Source organism: Nerophis lumbriciformis, linkage group LG16, assembly GCF_033978685.3.
Source record: "Nerophis lumbriciformis linkage group LG16, RoL_Nlum_v2.1, whole genome shotgun sequence".
In the NCBI taxonomy this organism is placed as follows: Eukaryota; Metazoa; Chordata; class Actinopteri; order Syngnathiformes; family Syngnathidae; genus Nerophis; species Nerophis lumbriciformis.
In genome coordinates this window covers 5,314,599-5,338,383 of record NC_084563.2, presented here as the reverse complement: position 1 = coordinate 5,338,383, position 23,785 = coordinate 5,314,599, and the positions used below count along the sequence as shown (strand labels likewise).

The window sequence follows — 23,785 nt, the reverse complement described above, 5'->3', positions numbered from 1 at the left end:
TACAGCTTTCTTCTTTGCTGTCTCCATTGTTCATTGAACAAATTGCAAAAGATCCACCAACACAGATGTCCAGAATACTGTGGAATTTTTGCGATGAAAACAGACGACTTAATAGCTGGCCACCATGCTGTCCCAAAATGTCCTCCACAATCCGCGACGTCACGCGCCGACGTCATCATACCGAGACGTTTTCAGCAGGATATTTCGCGCGGAATTTAAAATTGCACTTTAGTAAGCTAACCCGGCCGTATTGGCATGTGTTGCAATGTTAAGATTTCATCATTGATGTATAAACTATCAGACTGTAGTAGTGGCTTTCAGTAGGCCTTTAACTGCTAGTAGTCAGGGAAGGAAAAACAATGGCTGATGGGCTCATGTTTCCCCAGAAAGGCTTCTGAATAGGAGGGGGGGGGGTCAGATGTTTCCCATGCAGACAAGACCCCCACAGCTGGTGATGTAATGATGTGCAAGCCCCCTCGTCCCCCTTGGGGTGATTGTTGAAGACATTAATGACGGCAGTGCACAGATAAACACCTGAGCTTTCTATTATTGTTGTGAAACATTACATCATGGCAGGGGGAGGTGATGTCACTGGCCGGGACCCCTCCCTGATATCTGGCTTTGTCTGCCCTGCGTCTGTCTGGATGACATCATTCATATTCACTAGCTTTATTGTATTTGAAACATCATTGGATGGGAGGTGTTGTCCATAATGTGAGTGTAGTGAGTGGGAGGTGTTGTCCATAATGTGAGTGTAGTGGGTGGGAGGTGTTGTCCATAATGTGAGTGTAGTGAGTGGGAGGTGTTGTCCATAATGTGAGTGTAGTGGGTGGGAGGTGTTGTCCATAATGTGAGTGTAGTGGGTGGGAGGTGTTGTGAGTGTAGTGGGTGGGAGGTGTTGTGAGTGTAGTGGGTGGGAGGTGTTGTCCATAATGTGAGTGTAGTGGGTGGGAGGTGTTGTGAGTGTAGTAGGTGGGAGGTGTTGTCCATAATGTGAGTGTAGTGAGTGGGAGGTGTTGTCCATAATGTGAGTGTAGTGAGTGGGAGGTGTTGTGAGTGTAGTGGGTGGGAGGTGTTGTCCATAATGTGAGTGTAGTGAGTGGGAGGTGTTGTCCATAATGTGAGTGTAGTGAGTGGGAGGTGTTGTGAGTGTAGTGGGTGGGAGGTGTTGTCCATAATGTGAGTGTAGTGGGTGAGAGGTGTTGTGAGTGTAGTGGGTGGGAGGTGTTGTACATAATGTGCGTGTAATGGGTGGGAGGTGTTGTCCATAATGTGAGTGTAGTGAGTGGGAGGTGTTGTCCATAATGTGAGTGTAGTGGGTGGGAGGTGTTGTGAGTGTAGTGGGTGGGAGGTGTTGTCCATAATGTGAGTGTAGTGAGTGGGAGGTGTTGTCCATAATGTGAGTGTAGTGAGTGGGAGGTGTTGTCCATAATGTGAGTGTAGTGAGTGGGAGGTGTTGTCCATAATGTGAGTGTAGTGAGTGGGAGGTGTTGTCCATAATGTGAGTGTAGTGAGTGGGAGGTGTTGTCCATAATGTGAGTGTAGTGGGTGGGAGGTGTTGTCCATAATGTGAGTGTAGTGGGTGGGAGGTGTTGTGAGTGTAGTGGGTGGGAGGTGTTGTGAGTGTAGTGGGTGGGAGGTGTTGTCCATAATGTGAGTGTAGTGGGTGGGAGGTGTTGTGAGTGTAGTAGGTGGGAGGTGTTGTCCATAATGTGAGTGTAGTGAGTGGGAGGTGTTGTCCATAATGTGAGTGTAGTGAGTGGGAGGTGTTGTCCATAATGTGAGTGTAGTGAGTGGGAGGTGTTGTGAGTGTAGTGGGTGGGAGGTGTTGTCCATAATGTGAGTGTAGTGAGTGGGAGGTGTTGTCCATAATGTGAGTGTAGTGGGTGGGAGGTGTTGTGAGTGTAGTGGGTGGGAGGTGTTGTCCATAATGTGAGTGTAGTGGGTGGGAGGTGTTGTCCATAATGTGAGTGTAGTGGGTGGGAGGTGTTGTCCATAATGTGAGTGTAGTGAGTGGGAGGTGTTGTCCATAATGTGAGTGTAGTGAGTGGGAGGTGTTGTCCATAATGTGAGTGTAGTGAGTGGGAGGTGTTGTCCATAATGTGAGTGTAGTGGGTGGGAGGTGTTGTCCATAATGTGAGTGTAGTGGGTGGGAGGTGTTGTCCATAATGTGAGTGTAGTGGGTGGGAGGTGTTGTGAGTGTAGTAGGTGGGAGGTGTTGTCCATAATGTGAGTGTAGTGAGTGGGAGGTGTTGTCCATAATGTGAGTGTAGTGAGTGGGAGGTGTTGTCCATAATGTGAGTGTAGTGGGTGGGAGGTGTTGTCCATAATGTGAGTGTAGTGGATGGGAGGTGTTATCCAGAATGTGAGTGTAGTGGGTGGGAGGTGTTGTCCATAATGTGAGTGTAGTGAGTGGGAGGTGTTGTCCATAATGTGAGTGTAGTGAGTGGGAGGTGTTGTCCATAATGTGAGTGTAGTGAGTGGGAGGTGTTGTCCATAATGTGAGTGTAGTGAGTGGGAGGTGTTGTCCATAATGTGAGTGTAGTGAGTGGGAGGTGTTGTCCATAATGTGAGTGTAGTGAGTGGGAGGTGTTGTCCATAATGTGAGTGTAGTGAGTGGGAGGTGTTGTCCATAATGTGAGTGTAGTGGGTAGGAGGTGTTGTCCATAATGTGAGTGTAGTGGGTGGGAGGTGTTGTCCATAATGTGAGTGTAGTGAGTGGGAGGTGTTGTCCATAATGTGAGTGTAGTGAGTGGGAGGTTTGTCCATAATGTGAGTGTAGTGAGTGGGAGGTGTTGTCCATAATGTGAGTGTAGTGAGTGGGAGGTGTTGTCCATAATGTGAGTGTAGTGGGTGGGAGGTGTTGGCCATAATGTGAGTGTAGTGGGTGGGAGGTGTTGTCCATAATGTGAGTGTAGTGAGTGGGAGGTGTTGTCCATAATGTGAGTGTAGTGGGTGGGAGGTGTTGTCCATAATGTGAGTGTAGTGGGTGGGAGGTGTTGTCCATAATGTGAGTGTAGTGGGTGGGAGGTGTTGTCCATAATGTGAGTGTAGTGAGTGGGAGGTGTTGTCCATAATGTGAGTGTAGTGAGTGGGAGGTGTTGTCCATAATGTGAGTGTAGTGAGTGGGAGGTGTTGTCCATAATGTGAGTGTAGTGGGTGGGAGGTGTTGTCCATAATGTGAGTGTAGTGAGTGGGAGGTGTTGTCCATAATGTGAGTGTAGTGGGTGGGAGGTGTTGGCCATAATGTGAGTGTAGTGGGTGGGAGGTGTTGTCCATAATGTGAGTGTAGTGGGTGGGAGGTGTTGGCCATAATGTGAGTGTAGTGGGTGGGAGGTGTTGTCCATAATGTGAGTGTAGTGGGTGGGAGGTGTTGTCCATAATGTGAGTGTAGTGGGTGGGAGGTGTTGGCCATAATGTGAGTGTAGTGGGTGGGAGGTGTTGTCCATAATGTGAGTGTAGTGGGTGGGAGGTGTTGTCCATAATGTGAGTGTAGTGAGTGGGAGGTGTTGTCCATAATGTGAGTGTAGTGGGTGGGAGGTGTTGTCCATAATGTGAGTGTAGTGAGTGGGAGGTGTTGTCCATAATGTGAGTGTAGTGAGTGGGAGGTGTTGTCCATAATGTGAGTGTAGTGAGTGGGAGGTGTTGTCCATAATGTGAGTGTAGTGGGTGGGAGGTGTTGTCCATAATGTGAGTGTAGTGAGTGGGAGGTGTTGTCCATAATGTGAGTGTAGTGAGTGGGAGGTGTTGTCCATAATGTGAGTGTAGTGGGTGGGAGGTGTTGTCCATAATGTGAGTGTAGTGGGTGGGAGGTGTTGTCCATAATGTGAGTGTAGTGAGTGGGAGGTGTTGTCCATAATGTGAGTGTAGTGGGTGGGAGGTGTTGTCCATAATGTGAGTGTATTGGGTGGGAGGTGTTGTCCATAATGTGAGTGTAGTAGGTGGGAGGTGTTGTCCATAATGTGAGTGTAGTGAGTGGGAGGTGTTGTCCATAATGTGAGTGTAGTGAGTGGGAGGTGTTGTCCATAATGTGAGTGTAGTGAGTGGGAGGTGTTGTCCATAATGTGAGTGTAGTGAGTGGGAGGTGTTGTGAGTGTAGTGGGTGGGAGGTGTTGTCCATAATGTGAGTGTAGTGGGTGAGAGGTGTTGTGAGTGTAGTGGGTGAGAGGTGTTGTGAGTGTAGTGGGTGGGAGGTGTTGTACATAATGTGCGTGTAGTGGGTGGGAGGTGTTGTCCATAATGTGAGTGTAGTGAGTGGGAGGTGTTGTCCATAATGTGAGTGTAGTGAGTGGGAGGTGTTGTCCATAATGTGAGTGTAGTGAGTGGGAGGTGTTGTCCATAATGTGAGTGTAGTGAGTGGGAGGTGTTGTCCATAATGTGAGTGTAGTGAGTGGGAGGTGTTGTCCATAATGTGAGTGTAGTGAGTGGGAGGTGTTGTCCATAATGTGAGTGTAGTGAGTGGGAGGTGTTGTCCATAATGTGAGTGTAGTGAGTGGGAGGTGTTGTCCATAATGTGAGTGTAGTGGGTGGGAGGTGTTGTCCATAATGTGAGTGTAGTGGGTGGGAGGTGTTGTCCATAATGTGAGTGTAGTGGGTGGGAGGTGTTGTCCATAATGTGAGTGTAGTGGGTGGGAGGTGTTGTGAGTGTAGTGGGTGGGAGGTGTTGTCAATAATGGCTCGTAGTTTTCTCGTCTCTGACACCACCACCAGAGAGTCTAGCTCCACTCCCACCACCTTCCTGGCCTTCTACGTTTGACTTGTGATGACGTCATGTGGTGTTTGTTTCGAGAACAGAATGATGTGGAAACGGGCCAAGGAAGAATCCATTTAATTCTGGTGCTGATCCAGAATTGTATTATTTTTTTGTACTTGCTTTGACATTGAACTGAAAATGGTGTAGAATTTGGTGTTGAGCCAAACTGGGATTGTGTAGGTTCCTTCCATGGCGGTGTTGTTGTTTCTGAGGCTCTGATGATCCCTTTTTTTTTTTTTTTTTAAACCATTACTCCGCCCCTTCTTCACGTTGGCTGTTTCCGTCGCCACGGCAACCATCGGCTCCCAGCGGGTGTGCAAAGCAGAGTGGGAGGGGGCGGGGATGTGCTTGTGCTCAGCTCCGTTGTCATGGCGACACCAGCTGAGAGGCAGTGACAGAGTGACATCATTGTCAGCCTTTCCCCCCCCCACCCCCGGACCTCTTTTAGTGCCATCTTTTGACGGAGGGAAAAAAAAGAGAGTGAGCCACCCTTCGTTGTGTTGCCATGCCAACCGTCTCCAGTCTCTCTTTGCCATGCCATCTCTGTCTGGGGGCGTTGTAAGCCCTCCAGAGGAGCACACGGCCGCTGCCGGCAAGAAGGAGGTGCTTACAATACAATCTGCACCCCCCCCCCCCCCCCTCCTCCACCCATGACACACATACACACATGCATCCACCCCCACCCACACTGCCGCTTGCAAACAAACCGCTGGCTTCTTAGAGGATGCTCTTCTCTCTTAGCACTTCTCATGGTGCCTAAGCTCACGTTGGGCGCGGGAGGGGAGCAAGGCGGAGGAGAGGCGGATGTGCTATGCTGAGACATTTTCCCTCCTCATCCTCCCCGGCTTTTTTTTTTTTTTTTTTTGCTGCTGCTGTCGGCGGCAAGGAGCCGCTGCCTCATCTGGGATATTTGCTCACTCCTTTCCTTCTCGTCCTCTCGGCTTTCATTTTACCGACTGGAATTGCCATCTGGGTGTCGATCGGGAGGTCGGCGAATACTCCCTTGAGTGTCAAGCCGCCAAGGGACGGGAGAAAGCGGGCGGCGTGCAGAGCTGCGTCGAACACCATGTTAGATTATTGGGATATTTCTAGTCTTTCACCATGAAACCGTTGACCGCAGCAGACATCAATGGAGTGCCCAGCCAGCAAGACAAGACGCCGGTGAGTAGCAGCATCTTTCTGCTTACCACCCTCCCCTCGTCATGGTTTCAGGCGAGCCGGCCTCCTCCTGGACCTTCTCTCAGCCGGGTGGGTCAAGGACACGGCCCACCTTAGCACGGTTAGGCTCTGACGGGTGTCGTAGTACAAACGGACGCCATGTGCTCTCACTTCATTTGCGACCGCCTCGCTGGAAATAAAAGAAGCCGATAAGCAAAAAAACGATTGAAAAGAAATGTGTTCCGGAGGCACAGTAGAAGTCTCTTCATGTCCCTGAAGGTCTAAGGTTCAATCCCCCGGACTCCAAGGTCTTTTCTAGGCCAAAGCAAGTGTTGAAACGCACAACGTCTCGCCACAGATAAGACATAAACTTCCCAAAATCCAGCGAATATTAACTGTATCACAACATACACTACAGGCCAAAAGTTTGGGCACTCTTTACATTGTAGATTGTCACATCACAACTATGAATGAACACACGTGGAGTTAATAAGTCGCAGTTTTTTTCCATAGTTTGGCCGGGCTCAAGTGCAACTTGTATATGTTTTTTTCCTTCTTTGTGCGACTTATACTCAGGTGCGACTTATACTCAGGTGCGACTTATACTCAGGTGTGACTTATATATGTTTTTTTCCTTCTTTGTGCGACTTATACTCAGGTGCGACTTATACTCCAGTGTGACTTATATATGTTTTTTTCTTCTTCTTTGTGCGACTTATACTCCGGTGCGACTTATATGTTTTTTTTTTCTTCTTTGTGCGACTTATACTCCAGTGCGACTTATATATGTTTTTTCTCCTTCTTTGTGCGACTTATACTCCAGTGCGACTTATATATGTTTTTTTTTCTTCTTTGTGCGACTTATACTCCGGTGCGACTTATATATGTTTTTTTCCTTCTTTGTGCGACTTATACTCCAGTGCGACTTGTATGTGTTTTTTTCTTTCTTTGTGCGACTTATACTCCGGTGCGACTTATATATGTTTTTTTCCTTCTTTGTGCGACTTATACTCCAGTGCGACTTATATGTTTTTTTTCCTTCTTTGTGCGACTTATACTCCGGTGCGACTTATATATGTTTTTTTTTCTTCTTTGTGCGACTTATACTCCGGTGCGACTTATATATGTTTTTTTTTTTTTTTTTTTGTGCGACTTATACTCCGGTGCGACTTATATATGTTTTTTTTCCTTCTTTGTGCGACTTATACTCCAGTGCGACTTATATGTTTTTTTTTCTTCTTTGTGCGACTTATACTCCAGTGCGACTTATATATGTTTTTTCTCCTTCTTTGTGCGACTTATACTCCAGTGCGACTTATATATGTTTTTTTCCTTCTTTGTGCGACTTATACTCCAGTGCGACTTATATGTTTTTTTCCTTCTTTGTGCGACTTATACTCCAGTGCGACTTATATATGTTTTTTTCCTTCTTTGTGCGACTTATACTCCGGTGCGACTTATATATGTTTTTTTTCCCTTCTTTGTGCGACTTATACTCCGGTGCGACTTATATATGTTTTTTCCCTTCTTTGTGCGACTTATACTCCGGTGCGACTTATATATGTTTTTTTTCCTTCTTTGTGCGACTTATAATCCGGTGCGACTTATATATGTTTTTTTCCTTCTTTGTGCGACTTATACTCCAGTGCGACTTATGTATGTTTTTTTTTCTTCTTTGTGCGACTTATACTCCGGTGCGACTTATATATGTTTTTTCCCTTCTTTGTGCGACTTATACTCCAGTGCGACTTATATGTGTTTTTTTCTTTCTTTGTGCGACTTATACTCCAGTGCGACTTATATATGTTTTTTTCCTTCTTTGTGCGACTTATACTCCAGTGCGACTTATATATGTTTTTTTTCTTCTTTGTGCGACTTATACTCCGGTGCGACTTATATATGTTTTTTTTTCCTTCTTTGTGCGACTTATATATGTTTTTTTCCTTCTTTGTGCGACTTATACTCCGGTGCGACTTATATAGGTTTTTTTCCTTCTTTGTGCGACTTATACTCCGGTGCGACTTATATATGTTTTTTTTTCCTTCTTTGTGCGACTTATATATGTTTTTTTCCTTCTTTGTGCGACTTATACTCCGGTGCGACTTATATATGTTTTTTTTTCTTCTTTGTGCGACTTGTACTCCGGTGTGACTTATATATGTTTTTTTCCTTCTTTGTGCGACTTATACTCCAGTGCGACTTATATATGTTTTTTCCCTTCTTTGTGCGACTTATACTCCGGTGCGGCTTATATGTTTTTTTTTCCTTCTTTGTGCGACTTATACTCCAGTGCGACTTATATATGTTTTTCCTCCTTCTTTGTGCGACTTATACTCCAGTGCGACTTATATATGTTTTTTTCCTTCTTTGTGCGACTTATACTCCAGTGTGACTTATACTCCGAAAAATACGGTACTTAACAAAAAAAGGTGAAATAACTGAAAACATGTTTTATATTCTAGTTTCTTCAAAATAGCCTTCCTTCGCTCTGATTACTGCTTTGCACACTCTTGGCATTCTCTCCATGAGCTTAAAGAGGTAGTCAACTGAAATGGTTTTCACTTCACAGGTGCAAAAATGTCAATAGTCATGAAAATAAAGACCAAACTTTTGGCCTCTAGTGTACATTTTGGTATATAGATTATGTGTTCCGGAGGCACAGTAGAAGTCTCTTCATGTCCCTGAAGGTCTAAGGTTCAATCCCCCGGACTCCAAGGTCTTTTCTAGGCCAAAGCAAGTGTTGAAACGCACAACGTCTCGCCACAGATAAGACATAAACTTCCCAAAATCCAGCGAATATTAAGAACGAGAGCGGGGCGATACGTCTAAAAACTGTATCACAACATACACTACAGGCCAAAAGTTTGGGCACTCTTTACATTGTAGATTGTCACATGACAACTATGAATGAACACACGTGGAGTTAATAAGTCGCAGTTTTTTTCCATAGTTTGGCCGGGCTCAAGTGCAACTTGTATATGTTTTTTTCCTTCTTTGTGCGACTTATAATCAGGTGCGACTTATACTCAGGTGCGACTTATACTCCAGTGTGACTTATATATGTTTTTTTCCTTCTTTGTGCGACTTATACTCAGGTGCGACTTATACTCGGGTGCGACTTATACTCCAGTGTGACTTATATATGTTTTTTTCTTCTTCTTTGTGCGACTTATACTCCGGTGCGACTTATATGTTTTTTTTTCTTCTTTGTGCGACTTATACTCCAGTGCGACTTATATATGTTTTTTCTCCTTCTTTGTGCGACTTATACTCCAGTGCGACTTATATATGTTTTTTTCCTTCTTTGTGCGACTTATACTCCAGTGCGACTTATATATGTTTTTTTCCTTCTTTGTGCGACTTATACTCCAGTGCGACTTATATATGTTTTTTTTTTTTTTTTTTTTTTGTGCGACTTATACTCCGGTGCGACTTATATATGTTTTTTCCCTTCTTTGTGCGACTTATACTCCAGTGCGACTTATATGTTTTTTTCCTTCTTTGTGCGACTTATACTCCAGTGCGACTTATATATGTTTTTTTCCTTCTTTGTGCGACTTATACTCCAGTGCGACTTATATATGTTTTTTTCCTTCTTTGTGCGACTTATACTCCCGTGCGACTTATATGTTTTTTTTCCTTCTTTGTGCGACTTATACTCCAGTGCGACTTATATATGTTTTTTCTCCTTCTTTGTGCGACTTATACTCCAGTGCGACTTATATATGTTTTTTTCCTTCTTTGTGCGACTTATACTCCAGTGCGACTTATATATGTTTTTTCCCTTCTTTGTGCGACTTATACTCCGGTGCGACTTATGTATGTTTTTTCCCTTCTTTATGCGACTTATATATGTTTTTTCCCTTCTTTGTGCGACTTATACTCCGGTGCGACTTATATATGTTTTTTTTTCTTCTTTGTGCGACTTATACTCCGGTGTGGCTTATATGTGTTTTTTCCCTTCTTAGTGCGACTTATACTCCGGTGCGACTTATATAGGTTTTTTTCCTTCTTTGTGCGACTTATACTCCGGTGCGACTTATATATGTTTTTTTTTCCTTCTTTGTGCGACTTATATATGTTTTTTTCCTTCTTTGTGCGACTTATACTCCGGTGCGACTTATATATGTTTTTTTTTCTTCTTTGTGCGACTTGTACTCCGGTGTGACTTATATATGTTTTTTTCCTTCTTTGTGCGACTTATACTCCAGTGCGACTTATATATGTTTTTTCCCTTCTTTGTGCGACTTATACTCCGGTGCGGCTTCTATGTTTTTTTTTCCTTCTTTGTGCGACTTATACTCCAGTGCGACTTATATATGTTTTTTCTCCTTCTTTGTGCGACTTATACTCCAGTGCGACTTATATATGTTTTTTTCCTTCTTTGTGCGACTTATACTCCAGTGCGACTTATGTATGTTTTTTTCCTTCTTTGTGCGACTTATACTCCAGTGTGACTTATACTCCGAAAAATACGGTACTTAACAAAAAAAGGTGAAATAACTGAAAACATGTTTTATATTCTAGTTTCTTCAAAATAGCCTTCCTTCGCTCTGATTACTGCTTTGCACACTCTTGGCATTCTCTCCATGAGCTTAAAGAGGTAGTCAACTGAAATGGTTTTCACTTCACAGGTGCAAAAATGTCAATAGTCATGAAAATAAAGACCAAACTTTTGGCCTCTAGTGTACATTTTGGTATATAGATTATGTGTTCTGGAGGCACAGTAGAAGTCTCTTCATGTCCCTGAAGGTCTAAGGTTCATCCCCCAGACTCCAAGGTCTTTTCTAGGCCAAAGCAAGTGTTGAAACGCACAACGTGTCGCCACAGATAAGACATAAACTTCCCAAAATCCAGCGAATGTTAAGAACGAGAGCGGGGCGATACGTCTAAAAATTGTATCACAACATACACTACAGGCCAAAAGTTTGGGCACTCTTTACATTGTAGATTGTCACATCACAACTATGAATGTCACATCACAACTATGAATGAACACACGTGGAGTTAATAAGTCGCAGTTTTTTTCCATAGTTTGGCCGGGCTCAAGTGCAACTTGTATATGTTTTTTTCCTTCTTTGTGCGACTTATACTCAGGTGCGACTTATACTCAGGTGCGACTTATACTCAGGTGCGACTTATATATGTTTTTTTCCTTCTTTGTGCGACTTATACTCAGGTGCGACTTATACTCGGGTGCGACTTATACTCCAGTGTGACTTATATACGTTTTTTTCTTCTTCTTTGTGCGACTTATACTCCAGTGCGACTTATATATGTTTTTTCTCCTTCTTTGTGCGACTTATACTCCAGTGCGACTTATATATGTTTTTTTCCTTCTTTGTGCGACTTATACTCCAGTGCGACTTATATATGTTTTTTTCCTTCTTTGTGCGACTTATACTCCAGTGCGACTTATATATGTTTTTTTTTCTTCTTTGTGCGACTTGTACTCCGGTGTGACTTATATATGTTTTTTTCCTTCTTTGTGCGACTTATACTCCAGTGCGACTTATATATGTTTTTTCCCTTCTTTGTGCGACTTATACTCCGGTGCGGCTTATATATGTTTTTTTCCTTCTTTGTGCGACTTATACTCCAGTGCGACTTATATGTTTTTTTTCCTTCTTTGTGCGACTTATACTCCGGTGCGACTTATATATGTTTTTTTTTTTCTTCTTTGTGCGACTTATACTCCGGTGCGACTTATATATGTTTTTTTTTTCTTCTTTGTGCGACTTATACTCCGGTGCAACTTATATATGTTTTTTCCTTCTTTGTGCGACTTATACTCCAGTGCGACTTATATGTTTTTTTTCCTTCTTTGTGCGACTTATATATGTTTTTTCTCCTTCTTTGTGCGACTTATACTCCAGTGCGACTTATATATGTTTTTTCTCCTCCTTTGTGCGACTTATACTCCAGTGCGACTTATATATGTTTTTTCCCTTCTTTGTGCGACTTATACTCCAGTGCGACTTATATATGTTTTTTTCCTTCTTTGTGCGACTTATACTCCAGTGTGACTTATACTCCGAAAAATACGGTACTTAACAAAAAAAGGTGAAATAACTGAAAACATGTTTTATATTCTAGTTTCTTCAAAATAGCCTTCCTTCGCTCTGATTACTGCTTTGCACACTCTTGGCATTCTCTCCATGAGCTTAAAGAGGTAGTCAACTGAAATGGTTTTCACTTCACAGGTGCAAAAATGTCAATAGTCATGAAAATAAAGACCAAACTTTTGGCCTCTAGTGTACATTTTGGTATATAGATTATTATTGCTTATTTAATTAAGCCTACCAATAAATACAGTAATACAATTTCCAACTTGCCAAGGGTGCTATTTATCTGCGGAGAAGGTGTCTGGTAGCCAGGTAGGATGAGCGCAGCTAATAAGGTGGCACGATAAATGCAGTGGATTTAAAGTGAGTTTCAGTTTAGAGATGGCAGTCGCGTACAAGCGACACACACAAAGATGCTGAATTATTTTGATAACCCAATTTATGAGCTCAAGTGTTGGAGTTATTTTTATGAAGAGAAATCAATTTTTTGTGTTATATGTGGATTATTTTAACTCAATTTCTGTGTTTTCAAAACTATGTACCATTTTTGGGTTGTTTTTCAATTAATTTTAAGGTAAAAGGCTTTTTTTTTTAATTAAAAAGTTACTTTTTTCTTGAAGGAAATGTTATTATGGATTAATCTAATTAACATTTACAATCACACATCTTATGTTCATGACAATTTATGAGCATGCTACTATGACCATACACTCTTGTAAAATAATGTCTCTAACATATGTTGCTTTTGATATATTTGGATGGAAATCAAACCAAATTAAAGCTGCAAGCAGCGATGGACGGGACCGACTTTGACGGCACATAAAATCCAAACCGGAGCAGTAATTAAAACTCTTTCGTCAACTTTTAATCAGAAGGGTTCAATCTCTCTCTTGAAGCCGACACGACAAACGCGCTCAGAGGAGATAATGTTTGAAAAAAGATGACCGTTTTTTACAAAACTTTAGTTTTGAAGGGGGAATTGCAAACTTCCTGTTGATTTTTGCTGGGGGTTGTCAATATATAAAATGTAGGTCTAAGTGAGACCTACATAGAGGTTTTTGTTTCATGTCTCTAAGACATTCCTACTGGAAGTTACAGACAGTTGTGTCTGTGTTTTCTTCCTAGGAGCAGTTTTGTCTGTGTTTTCTTCCTAGGGGGCGCTAGAGCGCAATTTTGAGTTTTGGGGTTGTTTTTTTTTATTAGATCGCAATTTTTGCCAGTCCTGATGTGTGTGTTCAGTTTGGTGAGTTTTCAAGCATGTTAAGCGGGTCAAATTATAGCTCAAAGAGGCAAAAGTGACTGTTTTTACAAAACTTTTGTTTTGAAGGGGGAATTGCAAACTTCCTGTTGATTTTTGCTGAAGGATGTTAGTGTATGAAATCTAGGTCTAAGTGAGACCTACATAGAGGTTTTTGTTTCATGTCTCTTTGACATTCCTACTGGAAGTTACAGGCAGTTTTGTCTGTGTTTTCTTCATAGGGGGCGCTAGAGCGCAATTTTGAGTTTTGGGGCTAGGTTTTTTTGATTAGATCGCAAATTTTGCCAGTCCTGATGTGTGTGTCAAATATGGTGAGTTTTGAAGCATGTTAAGGAGATCAAATTACAGCTCAAAGAGGCGGCGGAATAATAATAATTAAAGCTGCAAGCAGCATTGGTCGGGCCCGCATATTTGGCAGGTGCTAGTCCTAAGTGTCCCAATACTTTTGTTCAGTTTTCGTCATAAGTGTCCCAATACTTTTGTCTACTTTTAGTCCGAATTGTCCCAATACTTTTGTGTAGTGTACCTACCTTGTCTGCATTGTGTGGGCACGTTGGTGCTTCCTGCTTTTAAGCAGCCTTCTTGAAAAAACAGCAGCATCAGCGCAGCGGCTCTTTGAAGGGTCAGAAAATCAAAACCGGAGCCGGTATTAAAACTCTTTCGATAACTTTTAATCAAAAGGGTTCAATCTCTCTCCTGTGTTAGTTTGAAGCCGAAACAACAAACACGCTCAGAGGAGATAATGTTTGAAGAAAGGTGACCGGTTTTTACAAAAATGTTGTGTTGAAGGGGGAATAGCAAGCTTCTTGTAGATTTTTGCTGGGGGTTGTCAATTTATGAAATGTAGGTCTAAGTGAGACCTACGGAGAGGATTTTGTTTCATGTCTCTCCGACCTTCCCAGTGGGAGTTACAGGCAGTTTTGTAATTTTTTTTCTTCCGAGGAGCAGTTAAACTCCGCCCACGTCCTTCGATTGGACAGTCAGAGGCCAGGTCTTTCTGGTTGAACAACATTTATTCAGCAATGGTCACAGGTGAAAATGACAATCGCAAGCAGCTGGATGAGCCTTGATCAATAATTTTAAGCTCCTCTTATAATCCACGCCTGCAGGAGACCACCTTCACGGACAAACCAGTCCTCACAAAGGTGGGGTTGAGTCCAAGGAATAATAGTCCAGGTGGTTTGGCACAACAAGGCATCTTAGTGGGGCCATCGCAACTTGTGTACCGTATTTACCGGACCATAGGGAACACTGGATTATAAGGCGCACTGCCGATAAATGGGCTATTTTTGAGCTTTTTTCATATATAAGGCGCACTGGATTATAAGGCGCGTTAAAGGAGTCTTTGGTCAAAATGTTTTACACATCATCTTCAACTCACTTTCTGACAGTCTCTTCAGGATGCACCGTTTCTTATTTACTTAAGACAGCGTCTTCTCCCCGTCATCTTTGTTGTAGCGGTGTAGCGTGCAAGGACGGGAGTGGAAGAAGTGTCAAAAGATGGCGCTAACTGTTTTAATGACATTCATACTTCAATCAATAACGGAGCAGCATCTCATCAGCCGGAAATGTGTCCCGTGAAAGACCATCCGACCGGAACTCTCTAATACCTAAAGTTCCTTGGGTGAATAATGTAAAGTCACTACACCGGTATGTTTTAGTGCTTTCATGGTGAGTTTACTGACAGATATAAGTAAGAACTTTACACTACTTTATATTAGAAATGGCAACAGTGGAGGATGAATGTCACATAAGAAGATAGAGAAAAAGACTACGGTGTCGGCACGGACTACAAAAGCGGACGCGCGCAATTTTTCAGGACTTATGCAGATCCAAATACAGATCAGCAGGTACCAGAAGGTGAGATAAGTTGCTTTTGCATAATATTGTGAAACAAAACACCAGATAATATGTCTTCCCTTATACACACACCATAATAATACTCCTATGTTGAAGCACATCAAGTGGTGTGGCTTCATAGCTTACCAAAGTCCGACTAAAACATTTTGATATATTTTTGAGCGCCGTGTGTAATGTTCTATATTTTTAATGGAACATATAAACTATTGGTGTTGTTTACTTGAGTCATATTGCAGTCTACACGTAAGCTCAAATAAACTTATTCCGTACATTAGGCGCACCGGGTTATAAGGCGCGTTATCGAGTTTTGAAGCAAAAAATACGATTTTAAGTGCGCCTTATAGTCCGGAAAATACACAAAGAAGTGTTTTATGTTTAGAAAAACATCACAATATGACTCCTTTAATGCGCCCTATAATCTGGTGCGCCTTTTGTATGAAAAAAGACCTGACTAGACCCGCTCATCGGCAGTGCGCCTTATAATCCGGTGCGCTTTATATATGAAAATAGACCTGACTAGACCCGCTCATCGGCAGTGCGCCTTATAATCCGGTGCGCCTTATATATGAAAATAGACCTGACTAGACCCGCTCATCGGCAGTGCGCCTTATAATCCGGTGCGCCTTATATATGAAAATAGACCTGACTAGACCCGCTTATCGGCAGTGCGCCTTATATATGAAAATAGACCTGGCTAGACCCGCTCATCGGCAGTGCGCCTTATAATCCGGTGCGCCTTATATATGAAAATAGACCTGGCTAGACCCGCTCATCGGCAGTGCGCCTTATAATCCGGTGCGCCTTATATATGAAAATAGACCTGGCGAGACCCGCTCATCGGCAGTGCGCCTTATAATCCGGTGCGCCTTATATATGAAAATAGACCTGACTAGACCCGCTCATCGGCAGTGCGCCTTATAATCCGGTGCGCCTTATATATGAAAATAGACCTGACTAGACCCGTTTATCGGCAGTGCGCCTTATATTCCGGTGCGCCTTATATATGAAAATAGACCTGGCTAGACCCGCTCATCGGCAGTGCGCCTTATATTCCGGTGCGCCTTATATATGAAAATAGACCTGGCTAGACCCGCTCATCGGCAGTGCGCCTTATAATCCGGTGCGCTTTATAGTCCAGAAACTACGGTAAACTCAGTGTTAAATGTTGAATGAAGAAAAATGTGTTTTATTATTCAACAAATTAACATTTGTTACCACATGAACACCCAAAGGTACCGAAAATGGATACATTTGCGTACTCCTAGCAGTTTCATGTCTTCCTTTGAGCGATATTTCCCACATCTACTTTGTTTTGAGCAATCAAGAAGATTTCAGTTGTTTTTATCCTTCTTTGTGGGGACATTGTTGATTGTCATGTCATGTTCGGATGTACATTGTGGACGCCGTCTTTGCTCCGCAGTAAGTCTTTGCTGTCGTCCAGCATTCTGTTTTTGTTTACTTTTGTAGCCAGTTCAGTTTTAGTTTGGTTCTGCTGACTTATTTTGAGTTTTAGTTCTTGTCTTGCGCTCCTATTTTGGTGGCTTTTCCTCTATTTTTGGTGTTTTCCTGTAGCAGTTTCATGTCTTCCTTTTGAGCGATATTTCCCGCATCTACTTTGTTTTGAGCAATCAAGAAGATTTCAGTTGTTTTTATCCTTCTTTGTGGGGACATTGTTGATTGTCATGTCATGTTCGGATGTATTTTGTGGACGCCGTCTTTGCTCCGCAGTAAGTCTTTGCTGTCGTCCAGCATTCTGTTTTTGTTTACTTTGTAGCCAGTTCAGTTTTAGTTTAGTTCTGCATAGCCTTCCCTAAGCTTCAATGCCTTTTCTTAAGGGCACTCACCTTTTGTTTATTTTTGGTTGAAGTATTAGATACCTTTTTACCTGCACACTGCCTCCCGCTGTTTTCAACATCTACAAAGCAATTACCGTATTTTTCGGACTATAAGTCAGTTTTTTTCCCAGTGCGATTTATATACAGTATGTTTTTTTTCCTTCTTTCTTATGCATATTCGGCAGGTGTGACTTATACTCCGGTGCGACTTCTACTCCGAAAAATACGGTAGCTACCTGCTGCCACCTACTGATATGGAAGAGTATTACACGGTTACTCTGCCCAGCTCTAGACAGCAACAACAACACATCATTTGCAGACTATAATTACTGCTTTGCAAAAAAAAATATATTTAACCCAAATAGGTGAAATTAGATCATCTCCCACGGCACACCAGACTGTATCTCACGCCACACTAGTGTGCCGCGGCACAGTGGTTGAAAAACACTGCTCTAGACATAACCTTGTTCATGTCACTTACAGATCCCGTGATTGACAGCATGGTAGGTCCTGCTATAAACACAATGCCCTATGGCCTGGAAAATACGGTGATGATTTCACTGGCTGCCCCCGTGATGTACCGTGTAGTGACAATAGTTTGTCACAGTAAGAGCAGTTTTTGGTTGTTTGACTTGTGAAGGACGTTTCAGAGCTTGAAAAGAAGCGTAAAGGCCGCAGTGGTGCTGTCCGTGGTGCTGGACACATTTCCAGCATGCACCGTGCTCTTCAAGGGACTGATCTGCCGTCAGTGCCCCTTGCACCAGTCAGAAGCCCAGCCCACACACACACACACACACACACACACGCACACACACGCACGCGTACCCAGGCAGGGCCGTAAATCAACCTAGAGAGGGACAAGTGGCGCCAATTGTCGCACTCATAACTGACAACAAATCACGGTAATGTGGCCATGATAGTCATGGATGTGTCATCGTCCGTGTCGCACACTGTGTGTGTTTGAAAGGCTTTATGGAGCCACAAAAATGTCTCGTATACATACGCGCTTGTGTTTAATCATCTCAAGTGAATTTTACTGCACTTTTTTTTGCCTATTAATACAAGACGCGACAAACGGGGGTTTCCATGCACGCCGTATGCTGATGCAAACTACCGTATTTTCCGCACTATTAGCCGCACCTAAAAACCACAAATTTACTCAAAAGCTGACAGTGGGCCTTATAACCCGGTGCGCTTTATATATGGATTAATATTAAGATTCATTTTCATAAAGTTTCGGTCTCGCAACTACGGTAAACAGCCGCCATCTTTTTTCCCCGTAGAAGAGGAAGTGCTTCTTCTTCTACGCAAGCAACCGCCAAGGTAAGCACCCGCCCCCATAGAACAGGAAGCGCTTCTTCTTCTACTGTAAGCAACCACCCGCCCGCGTAGAAGAAGAAGAAGCGCGCGGATATTACGTTTCATTTCCTTTGTGTGTTTACATCTGTAAAGACCACAAAATGGCTCCTACTAAGCGACAGGTTTCCGGTTCATGAAAAGACGCAATCTCTCCATCCGCACACGGACTACTATTTCACAGCAACTGCCTAAAGACTTTCAAGAAAAGCTGGCTACTTTCCGTGCATATTGTAAAAACAAGATAGCTGAAAAAAAGATCCGGCCAGAGAACATTATCAACATGGACGAGGTTCCACTGACTTTTGATATTCCTGTGAACCGCACTGTGGATACAACGGGAGCACGTACGGTGAATATTCGCACCACAGGGAATGAGAAGTCATCCTTCACTGTGGTTCTAGCTTGCCATGCTAATGGCCAGAAACTTCCACCCATGGTGATATTCAAAAGGAAGACCTTGCCAAAAGAGACCTTTCCAGCCGGCGTCATCATAAAAGCTAACTCGAAGGGATGGATGAAGAAAAGATGAGCGAGTGGTTAAGGGAAGTTTACGCGAAGAGGCCGGGTGGCTTTTTTCACGCAGCTCCGTCCATGTTGATATACGACTCCATGCGCGCCCACATCACGCTGGTTTTTAATATATTATTAAAGTTTGACTGACCTATCTGACTGTTTTTTTGACATTCCTTTAGCGCAGTTAGATGCGGCTTACAACACGGGGCGGCTTATAGGTGGACAAAGTTTTGAAATATGCCGTTCATTGAAGGCGCGGCTTATAACCCAGGGCGCCTTATGGTGCGGAAAATACGGTACACAAAAGGGCTAACAATACCAAGACCTTAAAGGCCTACTGAAATGCGATTTTCTTATTCAAACGGGGATAGCAGGTCCATTCTATGTGTCATACTTGATCATTTCGCGATATTGCCATATTTTTGCTGAAAGGATTTAGTAGAGAACATCGACGATAAAGTTCGCAACTTTTGGTCGCTGATATAAAAAAAAAGCCTTGCCTGTAGCGGAAGTAGCAGACGAGTAGCGTGACGTCACAGGTTGTGGAGCTCCTCACATCCGCACATTGTTTACAATCATGGCCACCGGCAGCGAGAGCCATTCGGACCGAGAAAGCGACCATTTCCCCATTAATTTGAGCGAGGATGAAAGATTTGTGGATGAGGAAAGTGAGAGTGAAGGACTAGAGGGCAGTGGGAGCCATTCAGAGGCGGGTGGGACCTGATATTCAGCTGGGAATGACTAAAACAGTAAATAAACACAAGACATATATATACTCTATTAGCCACAACACAACCAGGCTTATATTTAATATGCCACAAATTAATCCCGCATAACAAACACCTCCCGTCCATATAACCCGCCAATACAACTCAAACACCTGCACAACACACTCAATCCCACAGCCCAAAGTACCGTTCACCTCCCCAAAGTTCATACAGCACATATCTTTCCCCAAAGTCCCCAATGTGACATGCACATAGCGGCACGCACGGGCAACTGTTTGGAAGCGTACTCACGGTACCGTGTCTGCGTATCCATTTCAAAGTCCTCCTGGTAAGAGTCTCTGTTGTCCCAGTTCTCCACAGGCCAATGGTAAAGCTTGTCTGTCATCTTCCGGGAATGTAAACAATGAAACACCGGCTGTGTTTGTGTCGCTGCAGTCGGCCGCAATACACCGCTTCCCACCTACAGCTTTCTTCTTTGCTGTCTCCATTGTTCATTGAACAAATTGCAAAAGATTCACCAACACAGATGTCCAGAATACTGTGGAATTTTGCGATGAAAACAGACGACTTAATAGCTGGCCACCGTGCTGTCCCAAAATGTCCTCCACAATCCGCGACGTCACGCGCTGACGTCATCATACCGAGACGTTTTCAGCAGGATATTTCGCGCGGAATTTAAAATTGCACTTTAGTAAGCTAACCCGGCCGTATTGGCATGTGTTGCAATGTTAAGATTTCATCATTGATATATAAACTATCAGATTGTAGTAGTGGCTTTCAGTAGGCCTTTAAGAGCCATGATGTGCCTCTTTTGATGACTTCATCTAGCTCTCAGTGCCTGAAACAGTGATGTATTTGAATCCCTCCCTCCATTTACCACCGCTTGATTTCAGGCTTGAGCTGTTGTGAAGTCAAGAAGCAAAGCCTTTCAAATTAAATATTCAGCTGGACAGTCGATGTGGTATTCAGGGTGAAAAGGTTGTGGTTCCCACGGAATTACATTTTAAGAATATTTGGGTTTCCTGGCTCTTCCATTCAAAAAGGTTCCCAACCCCTGCCTTAAAGGGGAACATTATCAGCAGACCTATGTAAGCGTCAATATATACCGTATTTTCCGCACCATAAGGCGCCCTGGGTTATAAGCCGCGCCTTCAATGAACGGCATATTTCAAAACTTTGTCCACCTATAAGCCGCCCCGTGTTGTAAGCCGCATCTAACTGCGCTAAAGGAATGTCAAAAAAAACAGTCAAATAGGTCAGTCAAACTTTAATAATATATTAAAAACCAGCGTGATGTGGGCGCGCATGGAGTCGTATATCAACATGGACGGAGCTGCGTGAAAAAAGCCACCCGGCCTCTTCGCGTAAACTTAAACTTACCTTAACCACTCGCTCATCTTTTCTTCATCCATCCCTTCGAGTTAGCTTTTATGATGACGCCGGCTGGAAAGGTCTCTTTTGGCAAGGTCTTCCTTTTGAATATCACCATGGGTGGAAGTTTCTGGCCATTAGCATGGCAAGCTAGAACCACAGTGAAGGATGACTTCTCATTCCCTGTGGTGCGAATATTCACCGTACGTGCTCCCGTTGTATCCACAGTGCGGTTCACAGGAATATCAGTTGCTGTGAAATAGTAATCCGTGTGCGGATGGAGAGATTGCGTCTTTTCATGAACCGGATCCCTGTCGTTTAGTAGGAGCCATTTTGTGGTCTTTACAGATGTAAACACACAAAGGAAATGAAACGTACGTAATATCCGCGCTCTTTTTCTTCTTCTACGCGGGCGGGTGGTTGCTTACAGTAGAAGAAGAAGCGCTTCCTGTTCTATGGGGGCGGGTGCTTACCTTGGCGGTTGCTTGCGTAGAAGAAGAAGCGCTTCCTGTTCTACCGGGAAAAAAGATGGCGGCTGTTTACCGTAGTTACGAGACCGAAACTTTATGAAAATGAATCTTAATATTTATCCATATATAAAGCGCACCGGGTTATAAGGCGCACTGTCAGCTTTTGAGAAAATGTGTGGTTTTTAGGTGCGCCTTATAGTGCGGAAAATATGGTAACTTGATGTTGCAGAAAAAAGACCATATCTTTTTTTAACCGATTTCCGAACTCTAAATGGGTGAATTTTGGCGAATGAAACGCCTTTCTATTATTCGCTCTCGGAGCGATCGGGAAGCAATCCGCCATTTTCTCAAACACCGAGTCAAATCAGCTCTGTTATTTTCCGTTTTTTTCGACTGTTTTCCGTACCTTGGAGACATCATGCCTCGTCGGTGTGTTGTCGGAGGGTGTAACAACACCAACAGGGACGGATTCAAGTTGCACCAGTGGCCCAAAGATGCCAAAGTGGCAAGAAATTGGACGTTTGTTCCGCACACTTGCACACGCCATTTGCGTTCCAACTTTCTACATGATAATTTATGAGCTCTGGTTTCTTCTGTAAACCATGGGGTGCGCCTTTTAGGGGCCCTTTTTTTGTTTTAGCGGTGCTATACTATCAATGGTTTTGCGCAGGGCATTGTCAAAGTTGTTAGTTAGGTTATCAATAGAGCCGACATAATTTGGGAATGGTGCCATTACCGAAGGCAGTAGGCCAGCAAGAGTCATCGTTGTGGCAGCATTAATGTTGCGGCTGCTATAGCAGTTATTATCATTATTATTAGTTTGTTGACAATGAGTCAGAACTTCGAATTTTATAAGGTAATGATCGGACATTACTTTAGTATACGGGAGTACCATAACTTTGGAGGTGGTGACACCCCTGACCAGCACTAGATCTGTCGTATTGCCGTTGCGATGCGTAGGTTCATTTATTATTTGTGTAAGACCACAGCTATCAATTATAGTCTGGAGCGCCACGCACTGAGGGTCCGATGGGGTATTCATATGGATATTAAAGTCCCCCATTATGATTATATTGTCTGCGTGCGTCACTAGATCAGCAACGAACTCTGAGAATTCATTGATAAAGTCCGAGTAGGGCCCTGGGGGGCGGTAGATAACAGCCATATCGAGAGGCAGCGGTGCGACAGACCTCATAGTAAGCACCTCAAACGATTTGTATTTATTATTTAGGTTAGGGGTAAGGTTAAAGTTGTCATTGTATATTAGTGCAACCCCCCCACCCCTTTTAAGGGGACGGGCAATATGCGCATTCGTATAGTTAGGAGGAGATGCCTCATTTAGCGCAAAAAATTCGTCTGGTTTGAGCCAGGTTTCGCTAAGACCAATGACGTTAAGATTGTTGTCTCTAATGACCTCATTAACTAATAACGTTTTGGGAGACAATGATCTTATGTTTAAAAAGCCCATATTATAAGTATTGGGCTGTTTTGACGAGTTTTTGTTTAAATTATCCGTAGTAGAAATATTAATAATGTTGCGTTTATTATACGTAGTGCACTTTAAATAGTTTCGACCATATCTAGGAATTGATACGACGGGAATTTTCAGATTGTTTGCTTGATGCTGCGATCGACTGAACGCATCATGATTTGCCACCTCAGTAGAATGCATATCTACCCCGGACACATTCACAACAGAAAACACATTATGTGAGTTGTGTGTTATTCTAAGAAAATTGCTATGCGTACAGGAATTATCCAGCCTGGTGCTGGCTAGTTCTAGCTTAACTGACTCCTCACCCGGACTAGCAGGCTCTGTAATTGCCTGTGACCGGGCTTGCTCTAGTGTAGTTAGTCAAATGTGACTTAAACAGTAGTCTATGTTCTTAGACAGGATGATGGCGCCTTCCTGGTTAGGGTGAAGGCGCCATCTAATCGTTGGTTAGAAGGCGATCGCCGAATTTGTCCTCGCTTTCTCCCGTGTCGCTGGCTGTCGTGTCGTTTTCGTCGGTTTCGCTTGCATACGGTTCAAACCGATATGGCTCAATAGCTTCAGTTTCTTCTTCAATTTGGTTTTCGCTACCTGCCTCCACACTACAACCATCCGTTTCAATACATGCGTAATCTGTTGAATCCGAGTCTGAATCCGAGCTAATGTCGCTATAGCTTGCTGTTCTTTCCGCCATGTTTGTTTGTGTTGGCTTCACTATGTGACGTCACAGGAAAATGGACGGGTGTATATAACGATGGTTAAAATCAGGCACTTTGAAGCTTTTTTTTAGGGATATTGCGTGATGGGTAAAATTTTGAAAAAAACTTCGAAAAATATAATAAGCCACTGGGAACTGATTTTTAATGGTTTTAACCATTCTGAAATTGTGATAATGTTCCCCTTTAAAATGTGTGCCACGTCAT

The 23,785-nt window shown here is 43.2% G+C and overlaps 1 protein-coding gene across 10 annotated transcripts in view; it reads left to right on the top strand.

The window, feature by feature from the left end:
* The window catches only part of rapgef2b (Rap guanine nucleotide exchange factor 2b), a 473,745-nt gene that overhangs the window by 276,769 nt on the left and 173,191 nt on the right, over window positions 1–23,785 (top strand). The window contains exon 1 of one of the 10 annotated variants that reach the window (XM_061976537.1): window positions 5,671–5,914. The exons of the other annotated variants lie outside the window; for them this stretch is intronic. Coding sequence (XP_061832521.1) covers window positions 5,855–5,914 — 60 coding nt within the window. The 5' untranslated portion in view covers window positions 5,671–5,854. Of the gene's footprint in view, window positions 1–5,670; window positions 5,915–23,785 lie in introns of those variants that run through there. 10 annotated transcript variants of the gene reach the window in all.